This window comes from Pongo abelii, chromosome 16 (genome assembly GCF_028885655.2).
Source record: "Pongo abelii isolate AG06213 chromosome 16, NHGRI_mPonAbe1-v2.0_pri, whole genome shotgun sequence".
Classification (NCBI taxonomy): Eukaryota; Metazoa; Chordata; class Mammalia; order Primates; family Hominidae; genus Pongo; species Pongo abelii.
In genome coordinates this window covers 75,390,333-75,409,313 of record NC_072001.2, presented here as the reverse complement: position 1 = coordinate 75,409,313, position 18,981 = coordinate 75,390,333, and the positions used below count along the sequence as shown (strand labels likewise).

General features: G+C 51.9%; 1 protein-coding gene across 3 annotated transcripts in view; it reads left to right on the top strand.

Moving 5' to 3' along the window:
- The window catches only part of GRAMD2A (GRAM domain containing 2A), a 38,763-nt gene extending 21,198 nt beyond the window's left edge, over nt 1-17,565 (top strand). The window contains exons 2-12 of one of the 3 annotated variants that reach the window (XM_009249993.4): nt 7,406-7,498; nt 8,345-8,402; nt 8,775-8,850; nt 9,507-9,610; nt 10,256-10,354; nt 10,644-10,715; nt 11,939-11,995; nt 13,578-13,722; nt 13,860-14,070; nt 15,002-15,107; nt 15,368-17,565. In XM_009249993.4, coding sequence (XP_009248268.3) covers nt 7,406-7,498; nt 8,345-8,402; nt 8,775-8,850; nt 9,507-9,610; nt 10,256-10,354; nt 10,644-10,715; nt 11,939-11,995; nt 13,578-13,722; nt 13,860-14,070; nt 15,002-15,107; nt 15,368-15,427 — 1,081 coding nt within the window. In that variant the 3' untranslated portion in view covers nt 15,428-17,565. The remainder of the gene's footprint in view (nt 1-7,405; nt 7,499-8,344; nt 8,403-8,774; nt 8,851-9,506; nt 9,611-10,255; nt 10,355-10,643; nt 10,716-11,938; nt 11,996-13,577; nt 13,723-13,859; nt 14,071-15,001; nt 15,108-15,367) is intronic. The other 2 variants (XM_009249992.4, XM_063716710.1) reach the window with 2 other exon arrangements.
- The last annotated feature ends 1,416 nt before the right edge of the window (nt 17,566-18,981 follow it).

The window sequence follows — 18,981 nt, the reverse complement described above, 5'->3', positions numbered from 1 at the left end:
GTTCTGGGGGCCTGGTTCCCAGGTGTGTACTCATTTGTGAAATGCATTGAATTGTACATTTACTTAACATGTGCTTTTCTATATGTAAATAATACTTCAACAACAATTTAAGAAATCTATAGTTATTTAAATGCTATTCCCAGATATTCTGATTTAACTGGTTTGAGACAGAGCTCAGGCATCTTTTTTTTTTTTTTTAAAGGACTGCAGGCTGAGCACAGTGGGTCATGCCTGTAATCCGAGCACTTTAGAAAGCCGAGGTGGGAGAATTGCTTGAGGCCAGGAGTTCCAGACCAGCCTGGGCAACACAGCAAGACCTTATCTCTATAAAAAAAATTTTAAAAAAATAGCTGGGCATGGTGGCATACACCTGTAGTTTCACCTACTTTGGGAGACTTAGGCAGGAGGATCACTTGAGCCCCAGGAAGTTAAGGCTGTGGTGAGCTATGATTGCACCACTGTGTTCCAGCCTGGGCAACAGAGCAAGACTCCATCTCTTTAAAAAAAAAAAAAAAAAAAAAGCATTGCAGGTGATTCTAATGTGCACCCAGCTGGCTACACTTTAGAGCTAAAAGGAGAGTGTCCTTTCCCCTTGAAGTAGGAGGTGAGCTGAGAGGTGCAGGTGGAGTGAAGAGACCTTGTCGGGGGATCTGGAGCAGCCACTGGGGGGAAGAGTCCCAGGTCCAGCCTACTGAGCCCCAGTTTGCGAAGTTCTATCCAGGACAGATGTCCACGAAGCTTCCTGTCCTTGGATGGCTATTTCCCTGGTTTCTGGGTTTGTACTGTCGGGGCCTGTTGCCATGATGTGTTTTTGTTTGGAAGAGAACAGTGGTGTTTTCAGGTCTCTGCTTGGAGCTCGCTGGGGCTGAGCGTCCTGGCTGGCTGCACAAGAGGGTGGAGCTGTCTTTGGCCTGGCCTTGAGAAGAGTTGGCAGGACCCACAGGGTCCACAAGAAGTCAGCTTGGGAGACTGCGGTCACCTCCTTGGAGGAGGAGACGCCCAAGGGGACCACCCCACCCCAGCTGTGGGGAAGGCCCTGCCTGTGACCATGCAGGCCCGGTTGAGGTTTGTGCTTCAGCATCAGCCATAGGCTTGGCCACTGCCAGAGGCTTGGATGAGTACTGGAGGGAGGTTTGCCCTGTGGTTAGGAAGGGCTGGGAAGGCTGGGGGAGTTTTGCCAGGGCATGGCCCGCCCAGGGGCGTGCAGCCCACTGGAGACAGGAGGGGCCCAGCCTGTGCTTTCACCCAAATACCCCATCCTGCCCAGGCCCTTTATTCTTTGCTTGGGCCTCCTACCTCCCACCTGAGTTCCTCTTTGATCAGTCAACCACCCTGGGCTGAGTGCCTTGAGGTACCGAACCAGAGCTCCTGGAGGAAAGGGCCCTGCTGTGGGGGACCCCATCAGCTCCTGTCCAGCCTGTCCCCTCCTTTCCTGCTGGGTGTGTCATTCTCTGCGCCCCCTCACTCTTACTGCCTTGCTTTTTCCTCTCCTTCTCCCTTTTGGGGTATTGTCTCTTTTTCCCTGTCTCTCCTTCATTCATTCAGCAAACACTGGGTGCTGGCTGTATGCTGGGGATACAGAGATGTACGGGACACGCCCTTGCTGGAGCTCAGTGTCAACTGGGGGACACAGATGTGTAAACAGACAAGCACACTCTGGTGTGTGGTAAGTGCTGGGGCAGCAGCCTGCAAGAAGTGACAGTGGACCACAGAAGAGGGATGAGCCCCTCTGCTGGGGGAAACCGAGGAAGGCTTCACAGAGGTGGTGACATTTCACCTGGGGCTTGAAAGATGACCGGAACTCCCCAGGTAGATAAGCATGAGAAGGGTAAGCAGGTAAGCAGGCAAAGCACGCAGGTGTGAAGGGCTGCTGTGGAAGCGAAGGTGCGGGGCTGCACTGCAGGGGAGGGAATGACGGGGGGTGAGGCTGGAAAGCAGGAAGGTTTGGGAGGCCAGCTGAAGAAGTGACGGGAAGTGAAGAAGGAGCATCACCAGGAGAGTGGCAGGATCAGACCCGGGCACTAGCTGGCCCTCTGGGCAGTGTGCATGTGGGAGAGAGGCAGTGTGTACCCGCACAGCCGGAGGCAGTTTTGGTCAGGGAGCTGTTGCCAGCATCTGGGAAAAGGATCGTGGCCTGGGCTTGTGTGGTGTAGCGGGAATGAGAAAAGAGATGGTTTCATGGGTTATCTCAGGGGGACCTGAGGGCTTGATTGGCTGTGGAGGTGAGGAAAAGAATGAGTGGAGTATTCTGGCCTGGGTAACTGTGGGGAGATAGAGCCTTTTGCAGACATTGGATGCCAAGGAGGAAGTGGGTTTGGGGGGCCGCTACTGAGATTACATGCATGGACACGTCTAGATGGCAGGGTGTGAAGCTCGGGAGGGTGTGGGTGTCAAGATTACAGAGGTAGACTTGGGAGTGACTGCCTGGTGTGGGTATTTGGAGCCTGGGGGAGATGTGCAGAGCAGAGTGCCTGTGTCAGGTGCACCACGAGGCCCCTAGACTCCTGTGTATCTGGGCTCCCACTCACTGCCCCCTCCTCTCCTGCCCTGTCTCCCCATTCTTGACATCTCCCTGTGCTGGTGCCATCCCTGCCCTCTGGCAGCTTCTCAGGCTGGGGAGCTCCCTACCCGCCTCATGATTTGAAAAGCTCAGGGAGTATTTTTTGCTGCATGGGGCTGGAGAGCAGGCAGACACCTCCTGTGCCCTCTAGGGAGGGGCCTTCCTGCCCTCAGACCATGCTCAGCCGGGGGAAGGGCCTCATCGGAGGATTTCCAATCTTTTGTACCCCCTTTAATGTCAAAACACTGCCACTCCCCTGCTCCATACCTCTCCTGACAGAAAATAGAGTTTTTTATGGCTTCCAGGACTCCTGACATGAATTCCACAGCTGGGGCGTGGGGATGGGACGGGACTGGATGGGACAGAGCAGGAGGAGATGTGGTTCACAACCCGCAGGGCATGAACACCTAGCGCGAGAAAAAGTCTGTGAGTAGAGTCTACAGCGGCTGCCTGCTGGATGGGGGACCAGGCTGAGCCCTGTGCTCTTGAAGCCTCCTTCTCGGCCCTCTGGGTCGGGGCCCAGCTGGTCACTGGGTGTCCCCTGCCTGACTGGTTCTGCTGGTGAGTGCTCAGTGACCAGTCTGCCCTGTACTTCTTCATGTGGCACTGCTCCCATTTCTTTATTTTCATTCGTCAAAATAAACACTACAGGGGAGAAGACACCACTATTGAGTGGAAAGTGAACTGAAGATGGTTTTGAGAGCATGGCAGGTTTACTCATTTTGGCCATAGGCAGGGTCTCTGAGCCAAGAGCATTATCAGTGGGCAAACATAAAGGAGTGGCTTGCAACCATCCTCTTGATCATGTGTAAAGGAGTTGGCTTTTTTTTTTTTTTTTTTTAAGACAGAATTTCACTCTTGTCGCCCAGGCTGGACTGGAGTGCAATGGTGTGATCTCGGCTCACTGAAACCTCCACCTCCCGGGTTCAAGTGATTTTGCTGCCTCAGCCCCTTGAGTAGCTGGGATTACAGGTGCCCGCCACCATGCCCAGCTAATTTATGTATTTTTAGTAGAGATGGGGTTTCACCATGTTGGCCAGGCTGGTCTTGAACTCCTGACCTCGGGTGATCCACCTGCCTCAGCCTCCCAAAGTGCTGGGTTTACAGGCATAAGCCACCACACCCGGCCAGGAGTTGGCTTTTAATTTAAAGAGACTTGAAAGTTGGCTGGGTTTGGTGGCTGAGCCTGGTCTGAAGGCAGGAAAGCTCCTCCCCGGAGTTGTCGTGAGCGCCTGCTGCATGCTCAGCACCGGACTCAGGGGATTCAGTGAAGGACCAGGCAGAGTCTGTGAGCCCCTGGAGATGCACAGTCATGGCACACAGACACAGTGTGACAGATGCTGAGCAGAGACTTCCGATCAGGGTGCTATGAGTGAGTATCTGAAGCAGGGACTACTCACCTAGGCTGGGGGAGGGCTGAGGGAAGGCTTTTCTCCCTGAGACAGTCACATTTGAACCTAAGGATGTGTTTGGTTTAGAATCCATGCAAAGATATGGTTATCTATGCAAGATTAGATAATCCATGCAAGATTATAATTACACCCAGTTTCTAAGGCTCAGCTTCCTTTTCTCTAGGAACCCCACTGTATTTCAGTTCCCAGGGATCTGTGCATCCTCTGAGCTCCTGCAGTCCTGAGAATTTGAGTCACACTTTCAAGCAACAGGCTCCCTGCCTCTGAAAGCACTGTCCAAGCTCCTTCCCATTGTCATCCCGTTCTATCCCTCATCCATCCTTCAGGCTGGGGTGCAGGTTCTTCAGCGCTGAGCCCACAGGATTTTTCCCTGGCGGCCCCATGGATTCACTGCCAGGCTCACGCTGTAATGGCTCAGTGGTCTGACTTGCATACGCTACTCCTCCCAGGCCTGTCCTGTGAGAGGGCTTAAACTAAGCGAGAAACATACATGGAAGAAATAGATGGAATCTCCCATGCAGTAATTATACACAGGCACAGCAGAAATACCACAGACAAAAGAGAAATGACAAACTGGGGAAAACATCACAAAAATGATAAACTAAGGATTAACATTCTCAATAAAGAATTTACAGGCCAGGCATCGTGGCTCACACCTGCAATCCCAGCACTTTGGAGAGGCCAAGGCAGGTGAATCACCTGAGATCAGGAGTTCAAGACCAGACTGGTCAACATGATGAAACCCCATCTCTACTAAAAAATTTATATATATATAAATAAATTAGCCAGACGTGGTGGCAGGTACCTGTAATCCCAGCTACTTGGGAGGCTAAGGCATGAGAATCACTTGAACCTGGGAGGCGGAGGTTGCAGTGAGCTGAGATCACGCCACTACATTCCAGCTTGGGTGACAGAGCAAGACTCTGTCTCCAAAAAAAAAAGGCTAGGCATGGTGGTTCACACCTGTAATCCCAGCACTTTGGGAAGCTGAGGTGGGACGATTGAGCTCAGGAGTTTAGGACCAGTCTGGACAACACAGTGAGACCCCCCTCTCTACAAAAAAATTTAAAAACTTAGCCCGGCATGGTGGCGCATGCCTGTAGTCCCAGCTACTTGGGAAGCTGAGGTGGGAGGATCACATGAGCTCGGAAAGTTGAGGCTGCAGTGAGCCAAGATTGCGCCACTGTATTCTAGCTTGGGCGACAGAGTGAAACCCTGTCTCAAAAAAAAAAAAAAAAAAAAAAGGCCTGGCGTGGTGGCTCATGCTGTAATCCCAGCACTCCGGGAGGCCGAGGCAGGGGGATTACAAGGTCAGGAGTTTGAGACTAGCTTGGCCAATATGGTGAAACCCTGTCTCTACTAAAAAATACAAAAATTAGGCACAGTGACGCACGCCTGTAGTCCCAGCTACTTGGGAAGCTGAGGCAGGAGAATCACTGGAACCCAGGAGGCGGAGGTTTCAGTGAGCCAAGATCACGCCACTGGACTCCAGCCTGGGCGATAGAGAGAAACTCCATCTCAAAAAAAAAAAAAAAAAAAAAAGCCAGAAAAAATTTATACAAATGAAGAAAGAACTTCAATACAAATGAAGAAAGAATTTCACCTGTGAATTGTCTATAAGACAATGAAATTCCAGTGGTTAATAATTATTTGGAAAAAAGTGTTCAACCTACCAGTAAGCAGAAATACAAATGAAGACAACGTATTTTCACCTATCAGATTTGCAAAGGTGAGCCAGAGACAATATCCAGAGAAGGGCCTGAATATGGGGAAACAGGCACCCTCATATCGTGCTGATGGCTGGGTTAACTGGAATAGCATCTGTTCATTCTCAATCCACTAATTTCACTTCTGAGAATCTATCCTAGGAATGGACAGTGAGTGACATGGGAAATTTCTCATGAAATCAGGTTAAGCCACAGTAGGGTATACAAATTATAGATTATATAACCATTTACATAGGTTGTATGTTTATCATACATTTTTTTCTTTGGGTGATTTTTGGGGAATCTTTCTTTTAGGTGATTTTGATCTTATATATATTTTTCATATTTTCTATAATCTTTAAAAGTCAAAGGGGGAAAAAAAAACCTCTGTGAAATGTGACATGATGGAACCAAATAAATCCAGAAATCAACTTTGAGAGTCAAATTTCTAGTGAAATCTGTCACTTCACAAGACTGTTGTAGGTATATGTTGATATGTGTGGCAAAATCCTTTCTAAGGTTGAGGACAGAAATAACCAGGCCACATGGCCATGGCTGGGCTGATTTTGTGGGTGAGGTCACTGGCTGTTCACTGTAGTACCGGACACAGCCTGTCCCTTGGCAGGTCTCAGTTTCGTAATCCGTACAATGGTATGGTGGGAGGGGGTGAGGCTGAATCAATCTCTGAGGGTCCTGGCAGATCTTGGGCTGAGGCGAAAACTGTTCTTGAAGAATAGAACTTTGGCTGGCCTAAGTCACAGAGCGGAGTGTGACTGAGCATTGAGATTTGTAGGTTCCAGGCTCCAGCTCCTAATCTGCTGCGGGACCGCTGCACGTGACCTTGTTACCTGTTCCTGACCACCACACTGGCCCAGCATGGCCCTGCTTCTTGGCCACCCTCTCTTTCTTGGTCAGCCCCTGGGCCCACTTGGTTGGGGCTGGTTTGACGGCTCAGGCTTTACTGATGTGTAGCCTGGAGGAGCAGGAACAGGGTAATGATTCTTTGGAGCGATTAGAGGAGGCAGGAACTCGAAGGCCATTGGAGAGCCCCACCTGCCCAGGGAGAGAGGACCTGTTCCCTCCCACGCTCTCCCTCAGGGACATTTTTGAGATGGTTTGGCTCTCATCACCAAGCTGTCCTGACTGCCCAAGGTAACTGAGGCCACTTCCTGGTATAAGACGGCTCCTCCCCTCCTGGCCACACTCACCTGTAGGCTGATGGGCGTCCACCTCCCACACCTTCAGCGCATCAGCTCCTGAGCTTTGATAAGGCCTCCTGTGCTCAGCCTACTTTCCCGGAACCTGATGGTTTACAGTCATGCTGCGCGGGTACTTTGGACACTTTTGTTCTCAGCATAAGCAAGTCTCAGGGACCTCCCTCTCAGTGTGCCTCCTCAAGGGTGGGGCTAGAGGCCTCACTCAGCCTGGCCTACGAGCTGCCTGGCACTGGAGATGAGATAGACAGGTTGATTTTCCTCCCAGCCTAGGCATAAGCAGAACTTCTGGCTTTCGGGAAAGATGCTGTGTGAGACCCCCCTACTCCGTCAGCCATCCCAGAACCTCTGCCTGCGCTGCTGCCTCTGAACTGTGACATCTTCAGTGTCACCCTCAATATCAGGGCCAGTCTTGGGTGGGGGACAGAGGCAGCGGCCCTGGGCATGGTGGGGCTGTTAGGGAAAGGTGTACTCATGAAGCCCCCTTCCTGATAAGGGCCTGTTTTTCCCTAGCAACCAACAAATGCACAGAAAGACAGCTTCTCTGAACAGTCCTGTGTCCTGCAAAGAGAAACCAGACAGAGTTGAGGATCCCCTGGACTACAGGTGAGGACCCCTTTCCCAGTCAGAGATAGACACAGACTAGAGGGTGGGAAGCCCTCAGGAACTGACCCGTTTGTAAGAGGACCTCAAGGCTGAGCCGGGGCCCCTTTGCAGGTCTGTGAGGTCAGGCACAGGCTGCCCCAGGCTTCTTCCTCCCGCCCCTCAGGCCTGTCCCAGTGCACTGGGACCTAGCAGAGTCCATGCTTCTCGCGTTTCCAGCCTCCTCCCTGCTCACCTGTGCTCTGGGCCAACCTGGCCAAGGCAAAGGTTTACCTTTTTTTCTCAGTGCCATCCCCCTCTCCCAGTGTGGCAGCCTCAGCCAGGTCAGGTGAGTCTGTGCCAAGCTCCCCACAACAGAGCTCAGGCCACAGAGAGGAGGCGGCAGGAAGGGCAGTCCTGCTGGCATCATGGCCTGTGGCCAGGCCCCGGAGCTGTGAGTCTGACACCTTCACCTCACCCATACCCCAAACTGGCCCCTATTCCAGCAATGCCTGCTCCCCTGCTTACCCCTTGGCCAGAGAAATGGGACAGGGTCTTTGACACCCAGGTGGGCAGCTCCTCAGCATCTCTGGGAGACCAGGCGCACCTCCAGGAGATGCTGCTCACCCACATCGGGAAAGGTGGGCCCTTGGCGACTCCTCCCTGCCTCCCGCAGTGCCCTCCCCCAGGGATGAGCTGTATAGCTGTGTGCTCGCTGTACTTGTCATTTTGCTGTGTCCCCTAGAGAAGGGTCCTAGTCTCTGATCTCTGCCTCAAGCTTCTGGCTCAAGGCCAGGGCAGAAGTGGCACTGAGGACACATGGGCAGGACTGGGGTTCCTTGTTCCTGAAATGGAATGTCTCCTTTGCAGTCTGCACTGGCCAGAAGGCTTGAAGCGTGAAGAGATAAAGAAGTGTGGCCGAGAAGGGGTAAGTCTGGAGGCTGACTTCTCACTATTCACCCAGGAAGGGGTCCTGGGCTGCCAGAATTCAGTGACTTTTGACTCCTTGGCCACCAGGCCTGTCATCAGGAAATTAGGAGACCTGAGTGGGTATCCCTTCCTGGGTGGGAGTAGTATGTCCACCTCAGCTAGTACAAGCTGCCTGTCAGGACCTAGCAGCACCAGGAGACAAGCTGTGCTTGGCACACAGCCCTCCATACTCACTGGCTGCTTACTAGCTGCCTCATGCTAAGGCCCCAGCATGGGCCAGGGGGCTGTGGCATTTCCTGTTGGCTGGAGCAGGGCCCCTTTGGCGGTCTCATCTCCCAGGGCTTCTCAGACGCAGCCCATGTGTTTGCAGATAACACTGAATAAATACAACCAGCAATACCACAAGCTGTTTAAGGATGTTCCCTTGGAGGAAGTGGTTCTCAAAGGTGAGCTGTCTCCCTGGTATAGCTGGTTAGGCACCCAGAGTGCCTGGGGCCAGGGGCCTCTGCTCTGGAGCCTCCAAAGCACGACTTAGAAATGGGAACTGGCTGTCCTTTAGATGTGGACCACTCCCCTAGAATGTGAGAAGACTGGGCTGGTAAGAAGACTGGGCTGGTTTGGACATAGCATTGCATTTTTGAAGGTTTTCTTGGGGAAACATCAGGGCTTTGGAATCTTGTGTCTGTTCTGCTCTTACCAGTGACTTCTTACCTGCTCTGGCCTCTCACTGAGCATGCGGGGGCATTTGCACAATCAAGGCTCTTGGGGCAGAGCAGAGCAGGGAAAGGTCAGGGATTCTGCCTGAGGTTGTGAGAATGCAGGCTCAGAGATCAGGGCAGGAACTTGCCTGGACCCTCTGGAGCATGGGTGGAGAAGGAAGAAACATCCAGCAGGCTGGTGGAGTGGAGGGGCAGTCAGGAGAAGGACCCTTTGATGCCGGGGAATGGACTGTTTGGGGTTTGGGGCCTGCGGTGGGGAAGGGGGAGTCTGAGGAAGACAGGTCCTGAGGCTGGACTCTGGACTCCAGAGTGTGAGGACCCAGGTCCTGGGGCTTCCTGGGCTGACCTTGCTTATGGCCATTTTCTCTCCTGTGACATCGTAGTGTGTTCCTGTGCCCTCCAGAGGGACCTCCTCCTCCAGGGCCGGCTCTACATCTCCCCCAACTGGCTCTGCTTCCATGCCAGCCTCTTTGGCAAGGATATCAAGGTAGTAATGAGTGGTAAGGGCTGCCATGACCCTGTGAGGGGAGAGCCAGCCTCCTGCCCCACGGGCATGCCTCAAAGTCATGCCTATCTCTCTGCATGCTGGGCCCTGGGTGAAGCCCCTTGCTGGTTGGATGCGCAGCTTCAAGGCATCCCATCCAGTGTTCGGGAAAGTAGTCCTGCCCTTCAAAAACAGGGGCCCCAATCTGGACCCCACATCTGGCCTGAGCTGGCCTGAACAGTTCACAACCAAATCATTCTGCCTCTGGGTATTTCAGAAATGCTTTGAGAATCAGAGTGGGATGTCACATTTAGGCGGAGCCCTAGTTGTGGCCAAGAAGTAGCCTAGGGAGCTCCATTACTAGAGTATGAGATTTACCAGAGCCACCATCCTTGGCCTCCTGGATAACAGGGATCATACCTATGTGACAGCCAAGAGTGACACATCCTGCCAAGGCTGGGGCAGGGTGGTGGGGACAACTGGAAGGGGAGCCTGGATGAAAAGGTAGAAGGTTCAGAGACTTCCCCACATGGGGCCAGGCTTCTCCATGGTGGCCATGCTGGGCTCACAGCTGGGTCCCTAGGCAGGGAGCAAAGGGACCACGTCCTTGGGGGTTAGTCCTGAGAGAAGCATCCCTCTCCCTCTCAGGTGGTCATTCCTGTGGTGTCTGTGCAAATGATCAAAAAACACAAGATGGCACGGCTCCTTCCCAATGGACTGGCCATCACCACCACCACCAGCCAGAAGGTCAGTGCACTGGGCCGTGCTCCCTTGTCAGTCTCCCACTCCCAGCCCTGACAGCCCACAGTCTGACTCGGGCACATTCCCAGGTCTTTATTTCACCCCACCCTGCAGCTCTCCAGTACGTATTTCAGGCCGTACAACAAGCTGGAAGAGAAGTTCCTAGGCAGAGCTCCTGTTGGCTCTCACGGCCTGATACCCCTGTGGGCCTGTGCCCAATCCACAAGGGGGCTGGCTGGCACAGCAAGGAGTCTTATCTCACCCTACCCCTGTCTGTTTTCTTTCCATGTCCCAGTATATCTTTGTGTCACTGCTCTCCCGGGACAGTGTATATGACCTGCTGAGGAGAGTCTGCACCCACCTACAGGTATGGAGCTTGGGAGCAGGAAGGCCAGGAGGTCGCTCAGGCCTGGATGCAGGTCTTGCACAAGGGTGTTGGGGGAGGTCGCCCATCTCTCCAGCACAGGGAACGGGGCAGGGAGAGGGGAGTTAAAGACTCAGGCTCAATGTACAAGAGACAGTACTTGGATTGTGTGTCTATGCTTGCAAGCATGTCTTTGAGGCCAGTGGGCCCCCGTGTGTCCCCATATACAGATGCTCCTTGTTCATGGGCTTATGTCCCATGAACCCATCAAAAGTTGAAAATATCATAAGTCAAAAATGTGTTTAATAGAGGTACACGTCACCTATGGAACATCGTAGCTTAGCCTCACCTCCCTTAAACATCTCAGAATGCTTTCATTAGCCTAGAGCTGGGCAAAATCATCTCAGGCAAAGCCTGTTTTATAATAAAGTGTGGAACATCTTATGTAACTTATTGAATCCTGTACTGAATGTGAAAAACAGAATGGCTGTACGGTCCCAGCACTTTGGGAGGCCGAGGCAAATGGATCACCTGAGGTCAAGAGTTCGAGACCAGCCTGGCCAACATAGTGAAAACCTGTCTTTACTAAAAATACAAAAATTAGCCGGGTGTGGTGGCAGGCACCTGTAATCCCAGCTACTTGGGAGGCTGAGGCAGGAGAATCACTTGAACCCGGGCGGAGGAGGTTGTAGTGAGCCGAGATTGCACCATTGCCCTCCAGCCTGGGTGACAAGAGCAAGACTCCATCTCAAAAAAAAAAAAAACAAACCAAAAACAAAAAACAAAAACCAGAATGGCTGTATAGGTACTTGAAGTACAGTTTCTACAGAAAGCCTATCACTTTTGCACCATCATAAAGTTGAAAAATCCTAAGTGGAACCATCGTAGGTCAGGGACCGTCTCTATGTCCAGGCCCTCACTTGTGCTTCCTTAATGCACAGATAGGAGCGTGTAGCTGCTTCCCAACATGCCCTATGACTCTCTCTGCCTATGGTGAGGAAGAGGGGAGGGGTGGGGCAGCAGGTGGGAGAGTAAGTTGCCTGGGGTTTGCCTCTCTGCTCCAGCATTAAATAGGGGGCCCCCTATAGACCCCGGGGGCTGGGCTTCACCTGACACAAAGTGGCTTATTTGGAGGTAAAGCTCTCTTGGAGAGGGCTGATGCTTCCCCCTGCCTGACCTTGCCTGTTCCAGATGGACAAGTGACTGCTGTTCCCTTTCCTCCTTAGCCTTCCAGCAAGAAGAGTCTGAGTGTAAGAGAATTTCCAGGGGAACCTGAGTCTCTGGTGAGAGCTGAAGTTGGGAGCAAAGACTGCTGGACTGACAGTGCCTGGAGCGCTGAGGCTTCTGGGCCTCCCGGGGGGCCCACAATGCAGAACTGGGGCACCAGGCTCAAGAGTCAGTGGCCATGCTATGTCAGGGCATCTCCTAAACCTGCCACACCATAATGCAGAGCCACCAGGGCCTCAGCAGATAGGCTTTTTTTTTTTTTTTGATGACAGAGTCTTGTTATGTTGCCCATGCTGCAGTGCAGTTGCACCATCTCATCTCACTGCAACCTCCACCTGCTGGGTTCAAGTGATTCTCCTGCCTCACCCTCCCAAGTAGCTGGGATTACAGGCACTTGCCATCACACCCAGCTAATTTTTGTATTTTTAGTAGAGATGGGGTTTCACCATGTTGGCCAGGCTGATCTCGAACTCCTGGCCTCAAGTGGTCCACTGGCCTCTGCCTCCCAAAGTGCTGGGATTATAGGCGTGAGCGACCGTGCCCAGCCAATAGGCTGACTTTCTGAGTAGAACAGAAGTCCAAGCCCTAAAACACTGGCCAGGTTGGGTTGCACACCTGTACAGACGCAGGGCCACTGGCCCATCCTCTTTTCTTCAGCTGAGTCAAGCGGGCCTTCAAGGGGATAAAGATGTCCCTGGGAGTCGAGTGTGGTGGCTCACGCCTGTAATCCCCGCACTTTGGGAGGCCAAAGCAGGAGGATGGCTTGAGTCCAGGAGTTCGAGACCAGCCTGGGCAACATAGTGAGACCCTGTCTCAATAAAAATACAAAAATTAGCAGGGCATGGTGGCACGTACCTGTAGTCCCAGCTACCCAGGAGGCTGAGATGGGAGGATCACTTGAGCCTGGGAGGTTAAGGCTGCAGTGCAAGATCACAACACTGTATTCCAGCCTGGGCAACAGAGGGAGACCCTGTCAAAAAAAAATAAAAGATGTCCCTAGGGAAGAACTCCAAAGACTATCCCTGAAGAACCCAGACAGACTTATTTTAGATTTGCCAAAGTTCCGGAAGTTTCCTTTGGCAGCTGGGACCCTGGGTAGGCAGAACTGAGTTGCTAGGGCAGGGATGGCATAGAAATGACCCTAGGGTGTTTGAAGGCTCCTTTAGTAACTATTAGTGTTTAGCCAAGCATGTGATATGCATAATACTATGTGCCGGATAGAGGGTGAAGTTCCCATTTTCGTGGATGGGGACCCTAAGTCCTCCCTGCCGAGGTTAGGTCTTGGGATAGGAGCCAGAACTTATCCTACCTAAGACATGTTGTGCCGAGCTTTCTTGGCCTCAGATCTGAGCATGTATCTGGGTTGGCTCTCATCTAAGATCCCACTGTGGTTCTACACTAGCAGTGTTCAAAGACATCGTTTGCTGGCAGAATAGCTAGTCACAGCAAGGGAGCAGAGAGGAGAGGCATATGGTTGCTATAGCAACTGCCCTCCCCCCTTGTACCTGCTTCCGTCCCTGGCTAGGCGTCTATATTTGGTAATATCTGGAGAAAACTCTGATAAACCTGGTGTGGGCTCCTTAGGGCAAGTGAGATCCCAAGGGCCATGGTAAGATAGCTTCTCCTGTCTTACTGCAGGAAGTCCTCATCCCTGAGATGAAGTGGAGAAAGGTATGCCCTTCCTCCAGGTCCCTGTCTCTCCCAGACAACATCCCTTGTATCCCTCCATCATCCATGGACTCCACAGACAGTTTCTTCCCCTCCAGGAAGCCTCCGATGTCTGGTAAGTTCGGGAGGGCTTGTCCATGGCAACTACTTGCAAAGGCCAGACTTTCTGTCTTCCCAGTTCCATAAAAAGGGCTCACCACAGCCAGCAGGGCTTCTGAGAGCTGATTTTTTTTTTTCTCCCAATCCATGAAGAAAAGTCAAGAGCCCAAGTAGCTTCAGAAAATGGTGGGAGGTGGGCATGGCCCATGCCAGCCTGGGGTCCTGCCTGCCCTAAGAAGATGCCGAACTGCTCTCCCACTGCAAAGAATGCTGTCTATGAGGAGGACGAGCTGGAGGAGGAGCCCAGGAGCACTGGGGAGCTGAGGCTCTGGGATTACCGGCTCCTCAAGGTCTTCTTTGTGCTGTAAGTGACTATACTGGGGAGGAGGACAGACCCACCTGCGTGTCTAGGTGCTTGGAACAAGGGCCTTGGAGTGTGGGAAGTTCATTATTCAGAACCAGGGGGAAGTATCTAAGTCAAATTCAAGCTCTTGGGTGGTATCTGAAGGCCATGTGGCACGCCCTTCTGTAGCAAGAGAAAGGATCTCCAGTTTTTATTCTTGAAACCCTGTAATTTAGGGTTAAGACTACTTGGTGGAGAGGGGCAGGATATGGAGATGTTGAGAAGAGGAAAAGGATTTGGGAGAAGGAGGGCCAGGAAAATTGGAGAGAGAGAGGAAAAGCTTGGCCTCGCCACTGCCCACCACTAGGGCAGCTTCTGGAACCCCTGACTTGTCTCTACCTCTGTCTAAGGACCAGTAGAGCGGGGAGCATCGTGGGAAATGACATGAACAGCCAGCCCCTGCTTTCCCTCACCTTAGCTCATCAGCCTCCTCTGGCTTTGCTGGCCGAGTTTTGACCATCAACATCAGCACCTGCTGGGGGAATGGGCCCACCGCCTAGGGGGTCATCATCATGGCCTCCCAGAGGCACAGGAAGGACCACGGTGGCTGGTGAGAGGGAGGGTAGGATGACTGCTCTGGCTGTCTGGCCAGAGCTCCCCCCAGGGCTCAGGATGACTGCTCTGGCTGTCTGGCCAGAGCTCCCCCCAGGGCTCTGGCTGAAGGGCCCAGAGCTCTAGCTGGGCTGTGAGGACACTTCCATGGGGACGAATCTGAAGACCCCTACATGGCATCTGGGAAGAAAGATGCTGAGGCCTGAACTGGCTGCAGGACAAAGGGCTCTTTAATTCTTCCAACTGCAGGGGTAGCTTGGTCCCCACTATTTCTGGTGAACTTCCAGAAATGCTCTTTCTGTGGAAGAAATATTTAACTCCGTATTTCCCCTTTCTTCAGGATCTGCTTCCTGGTCATGTCCTCATCCTATCTGGCATTCCGTATTTCTCGGCTAGAGCAGCAGTTACGCTCCTTGAGTTGGGACGGCCCAGTCCCTGGGCACAGGGTGAGGCCTTTTCTCTTTCTAATGCCTTTGATATTGAGGGTTGAGGATAGGAGCCAAGAACCTCAGGCCAGGCTGCCTGGCTGGACTTGGTCCTGTTTTGAGCTGGCTTCTGACCCTAAGCAAGGTTGGGCAGCGTGCAGGGTACGCTGGTCCCATCCTGGCCCACTCTTGGGGGAAGTAAAGTTATCACTGGCCCTTCTGCCCATGTCCGTCTGCATTCTGGGCCCTTTCCCTGATGTGGACATCTTTCCTGTGTGCAGGTAACAGCCACTTGGCCTCTGTCCCCATTCCCTCTCCAAGAAGAATGTTCTGGGTGCTAAGTCTCCACCAATGATCCCTGTGGTTTATGCTGCTGCTGTGCTAAGACTGCCTATGAAGGAAAATATTCCAGATCCCTCCTCCTCCCCGCAGCTCTTCTCTTCCCTCTATGAGAGATCTGAAGTACGTGTTTACAAACTAACTGGCTTCTACGATTTTTGGACTCAAACAAAAAGCCAGATTTTTTGGAACCAACTGAGGAATTCTGTACAAAAAGCTTCAGCAACCACTTAAATGAGAAAAAACAAACAAACAAACTGGGTCCTTGGAAACAGTTCTGGCACACAGGCAGAACACTGGAGGCCACCTCAAGGGACAGAGGCCATGCTTTCATATTTGGAATGTGGCTCTGCCACACAGCTCACTCCTATGGTGGGGTCAGAGGTCAGAACACAAACCACCCATGTGGGCTCTGCTCCCTCCCAACACTGTGTTCCCACAAGGCTTCTCTGCGGGTAGCCAGGCACCTGTTAGGCTTGGGCAGGGGCCTGCTGAGAAGCTGTGAATGCAGAGGGGAGGGCTCATGGCCAGGATTCCAGCCAGAGATGAATTTCCATGCTCTGGGCCAGGGCTCTGTGCCGGCCCCTCATGAGGTGGCTGGCTGCATTATGGGGAGATGCTGCCCACGGCGGAGATGGTGGCAGGGGCTGTGAAGAACAGAGGTACCCGAATTCTGTGTCCTCAGCTGTCACTTTCTGGTGAGACAGGTGGAGCAGGGCCTTTGATCACTGTGGTCACAGACCTGGTACTGGGTTTTGCCCTTGTGTGTTCAAACATTTCTAAGGTGTCCCAAGCCCTGGAAATAGGGAAGGGAAGGGTGGAGGCTTGGATCGGAGGTCTTGCTGTCCACTCCCTGCCTGCCTGCCCGGATCTCAGGCATGGCCAACAGCAGCCCGTTGAGGGGGGCTTGTCTGGACAGCTGCGTGTGATGGTGTTGAGCCATCACAGGGCAGAGGTCACTTGTGTCACCCCCATAGTCATTGGGTTGCAGGCCATGGAGGAGGGACCTCCACTCCATGGAGCCTATTCTCCACTAAGGTGGAAGTGTCTACTGTGGGCCTAGTACAGTGCAGGAACCAGGCCAGGGGGTCTATCTCATACCTCTGGGGACAGGAAAGGTACAGGATGAGGAGGTTGGACGTGGTGGTGGTTTTGCCTTGGATAGTCCTCTTCCTCTATCAAGGCCTTCTCTTCTTCTCTGTGTCCCACAACTCTGGCCTCATCGCCCTGGGACTCCCATCTGCTAAGATAATGGCTTTGGAGGTTCTGGAAGGGCCTTAGTGAGGAGGCCAGAAGTATCAGGGAAAGTTGCTGGTGATGGGGTGGGTGGTGTCAGAAACAGCCACTGTTTTCCCCTCTTCAGACACTGAGAGATTAATCAGGGAATTAAATCCAGGTGGAAATTATTTATTGTGGAGCAGACGACTATCTGTCCTGTTTATGACAAACCCAAATGAGAATTGGAGGGACTACCAGTAAGTGGTCTCTTCATGCTCTCCCCATCCCAGTTTTTAGGATGAAATTTAGAGCCTGGCCTTTTGTGTTGCTTGCACCAAATCTGTATGTCTCAGGTGAAACTCACTGTTCCATGAACGGCCATCCTTTTTTTTTTTTTTTTTGGAACCAGCCCCTTTCACCCTTTCATCTGTCTTTTTTTAGGAAAATAACCCTTCTTGCTTCAGCACTTCTCCCTGGTCCTTGCTGAAAGAGATAAAAATCCATTCTCTGAGCCTTGCTTGGTTGTCAGAGGCCATGAGAGGTGCCAGTTATAGGTGGATGTGCTAAGATGCTGGTGAACTTGGTCTTCAGCTATACCCAGGCTCCGAAAGGGCAAGAGCCATGCCGCAGGGTAGGTGACTTTGGAGGTGCACTTGGGGCCCAGGGCCTTGAGTGTTGTGGGTGTGCCTGTCCCTCCAGATGGTGCTCTGTTTCGCCCTGTTGTCCCCCTGCCTGGTCCTCTGGGGCCACTGAGCCTTCTGCTGTGTGCATTTATAAATGATGTGTATTTTATATAGACCTGCTTGCATTGGCTGATGCTCCTCTAATTCCCTGAGTTTGATTCAACCACCCTTGGGTTGTTTTGCTATGGCCTTAGCCTTTGAAAATATTTTAAAATAAAAAACTTGATTTTTCTAGTGTATTATGGTATAGAAAGTTCATTTTTATCCTCTGACTACTCACTACAGGTACTCTTACTGACATCCTCAGCCCCCAGGAGACTGATGGAGCCCAAGTCATTCCTATAATCCCAAGTACTCTGCAAATCTCAAAGGACTTGGCATATGGGGAAGAGTGAGGGTGGTCACAGCAAACCCCCACAGCCCTCTGCCTCTGTTGGGTGGACACCGGGAATACTTACACATTTTCTCTGAGCAACTCCAAAGCAATGTCCCTGGCTCAAACAGGACTATGCCTCTGATCCAGGAATTAACGTATGGAGTTCAGAGCCAGAAAACTCGTGTGGCCTTTTCTATGACCCAGAGCCTATGTAAGGAGGTAAAATTCCAATTTGGGCCACATCACCTTTCTTCTTTCTCCCTGTGATGCCCCCTCTAGTAGTGATTCATTCATTCAATAAATATTATTGAGCCAAGACTACATGCCAGGTACTAAGCTGGGCACTGGAGCCATGAACATGGTAAGCATGTCTGTGTCCATGGAACTTAACTTACATTCCACGTACGGGTAGATTCCAAGTAAATATGTAAACAAACAAGATAATTGCAGATAGTGATTTTCAAGAAGAAACAGTGACATGATGAAGTATGATAAACAGTGGTAAAGAGGGAGATGGCTTTAGATGACATGGTTAAGAAAGGTCTCCAAAGTGACAAGCTGGTGCTTAAAGGATGAGAAGTCAGTCATGAGAGGAGCTGGGAACAACACATTCCTGGAAGAGGGATCAGCAACTGCAAAAGATAGGAAAGGACATGTTTGTCTCTGAGGAGCAGAGAGACTATCTGCATGTTAGTATCCTAGGATACTAAGTGGGAGAGTGACATGAAAGAGGTTACAGAGGTCAACACAACAAAAAAACCCGATTGAAAAATGGGCAAAAGGCTGGGCCCAGTGGCTCATGCCTATAATCCCAACACTTTGGGAGGCTGAGGCAGGTGGATCGCTTTGAGCCCAGAAGTTCGAGACCAGCCTGGCCAAAATGGGGAAACCCTGTCTCCACTAAAAATACAAAAATTAGGCCAGGTGTTGTGGCTCACTCCTGTAATCCCAGCACTTTGGGAGGCCGAGGTGGGTGGATCACGAGGTCAGGAGTTCAAGACCAGCCTGACCAACATGGTGAAACCCTGTCTCTACTAAAAATACAAAAATTAGCTGGGTGTGGTGGCGGGTGCCTGTAATCCCAGCTACTCAGGAGGCTGAGGTAGGAGAATCACTTGAACCCAGGAGGCGGAGGTTGCAGTGAGCCGAGATCACGCCACTGCACTCCAGCCTGGGTAACAGAGCAAGACTGTCTTAAAAAAAAAAAAAAAGGCAAAGGATTTGAATAGACATTTCTCTAAAAAAGATACACAGAAGGCCAATAACCAATGAAAAGATC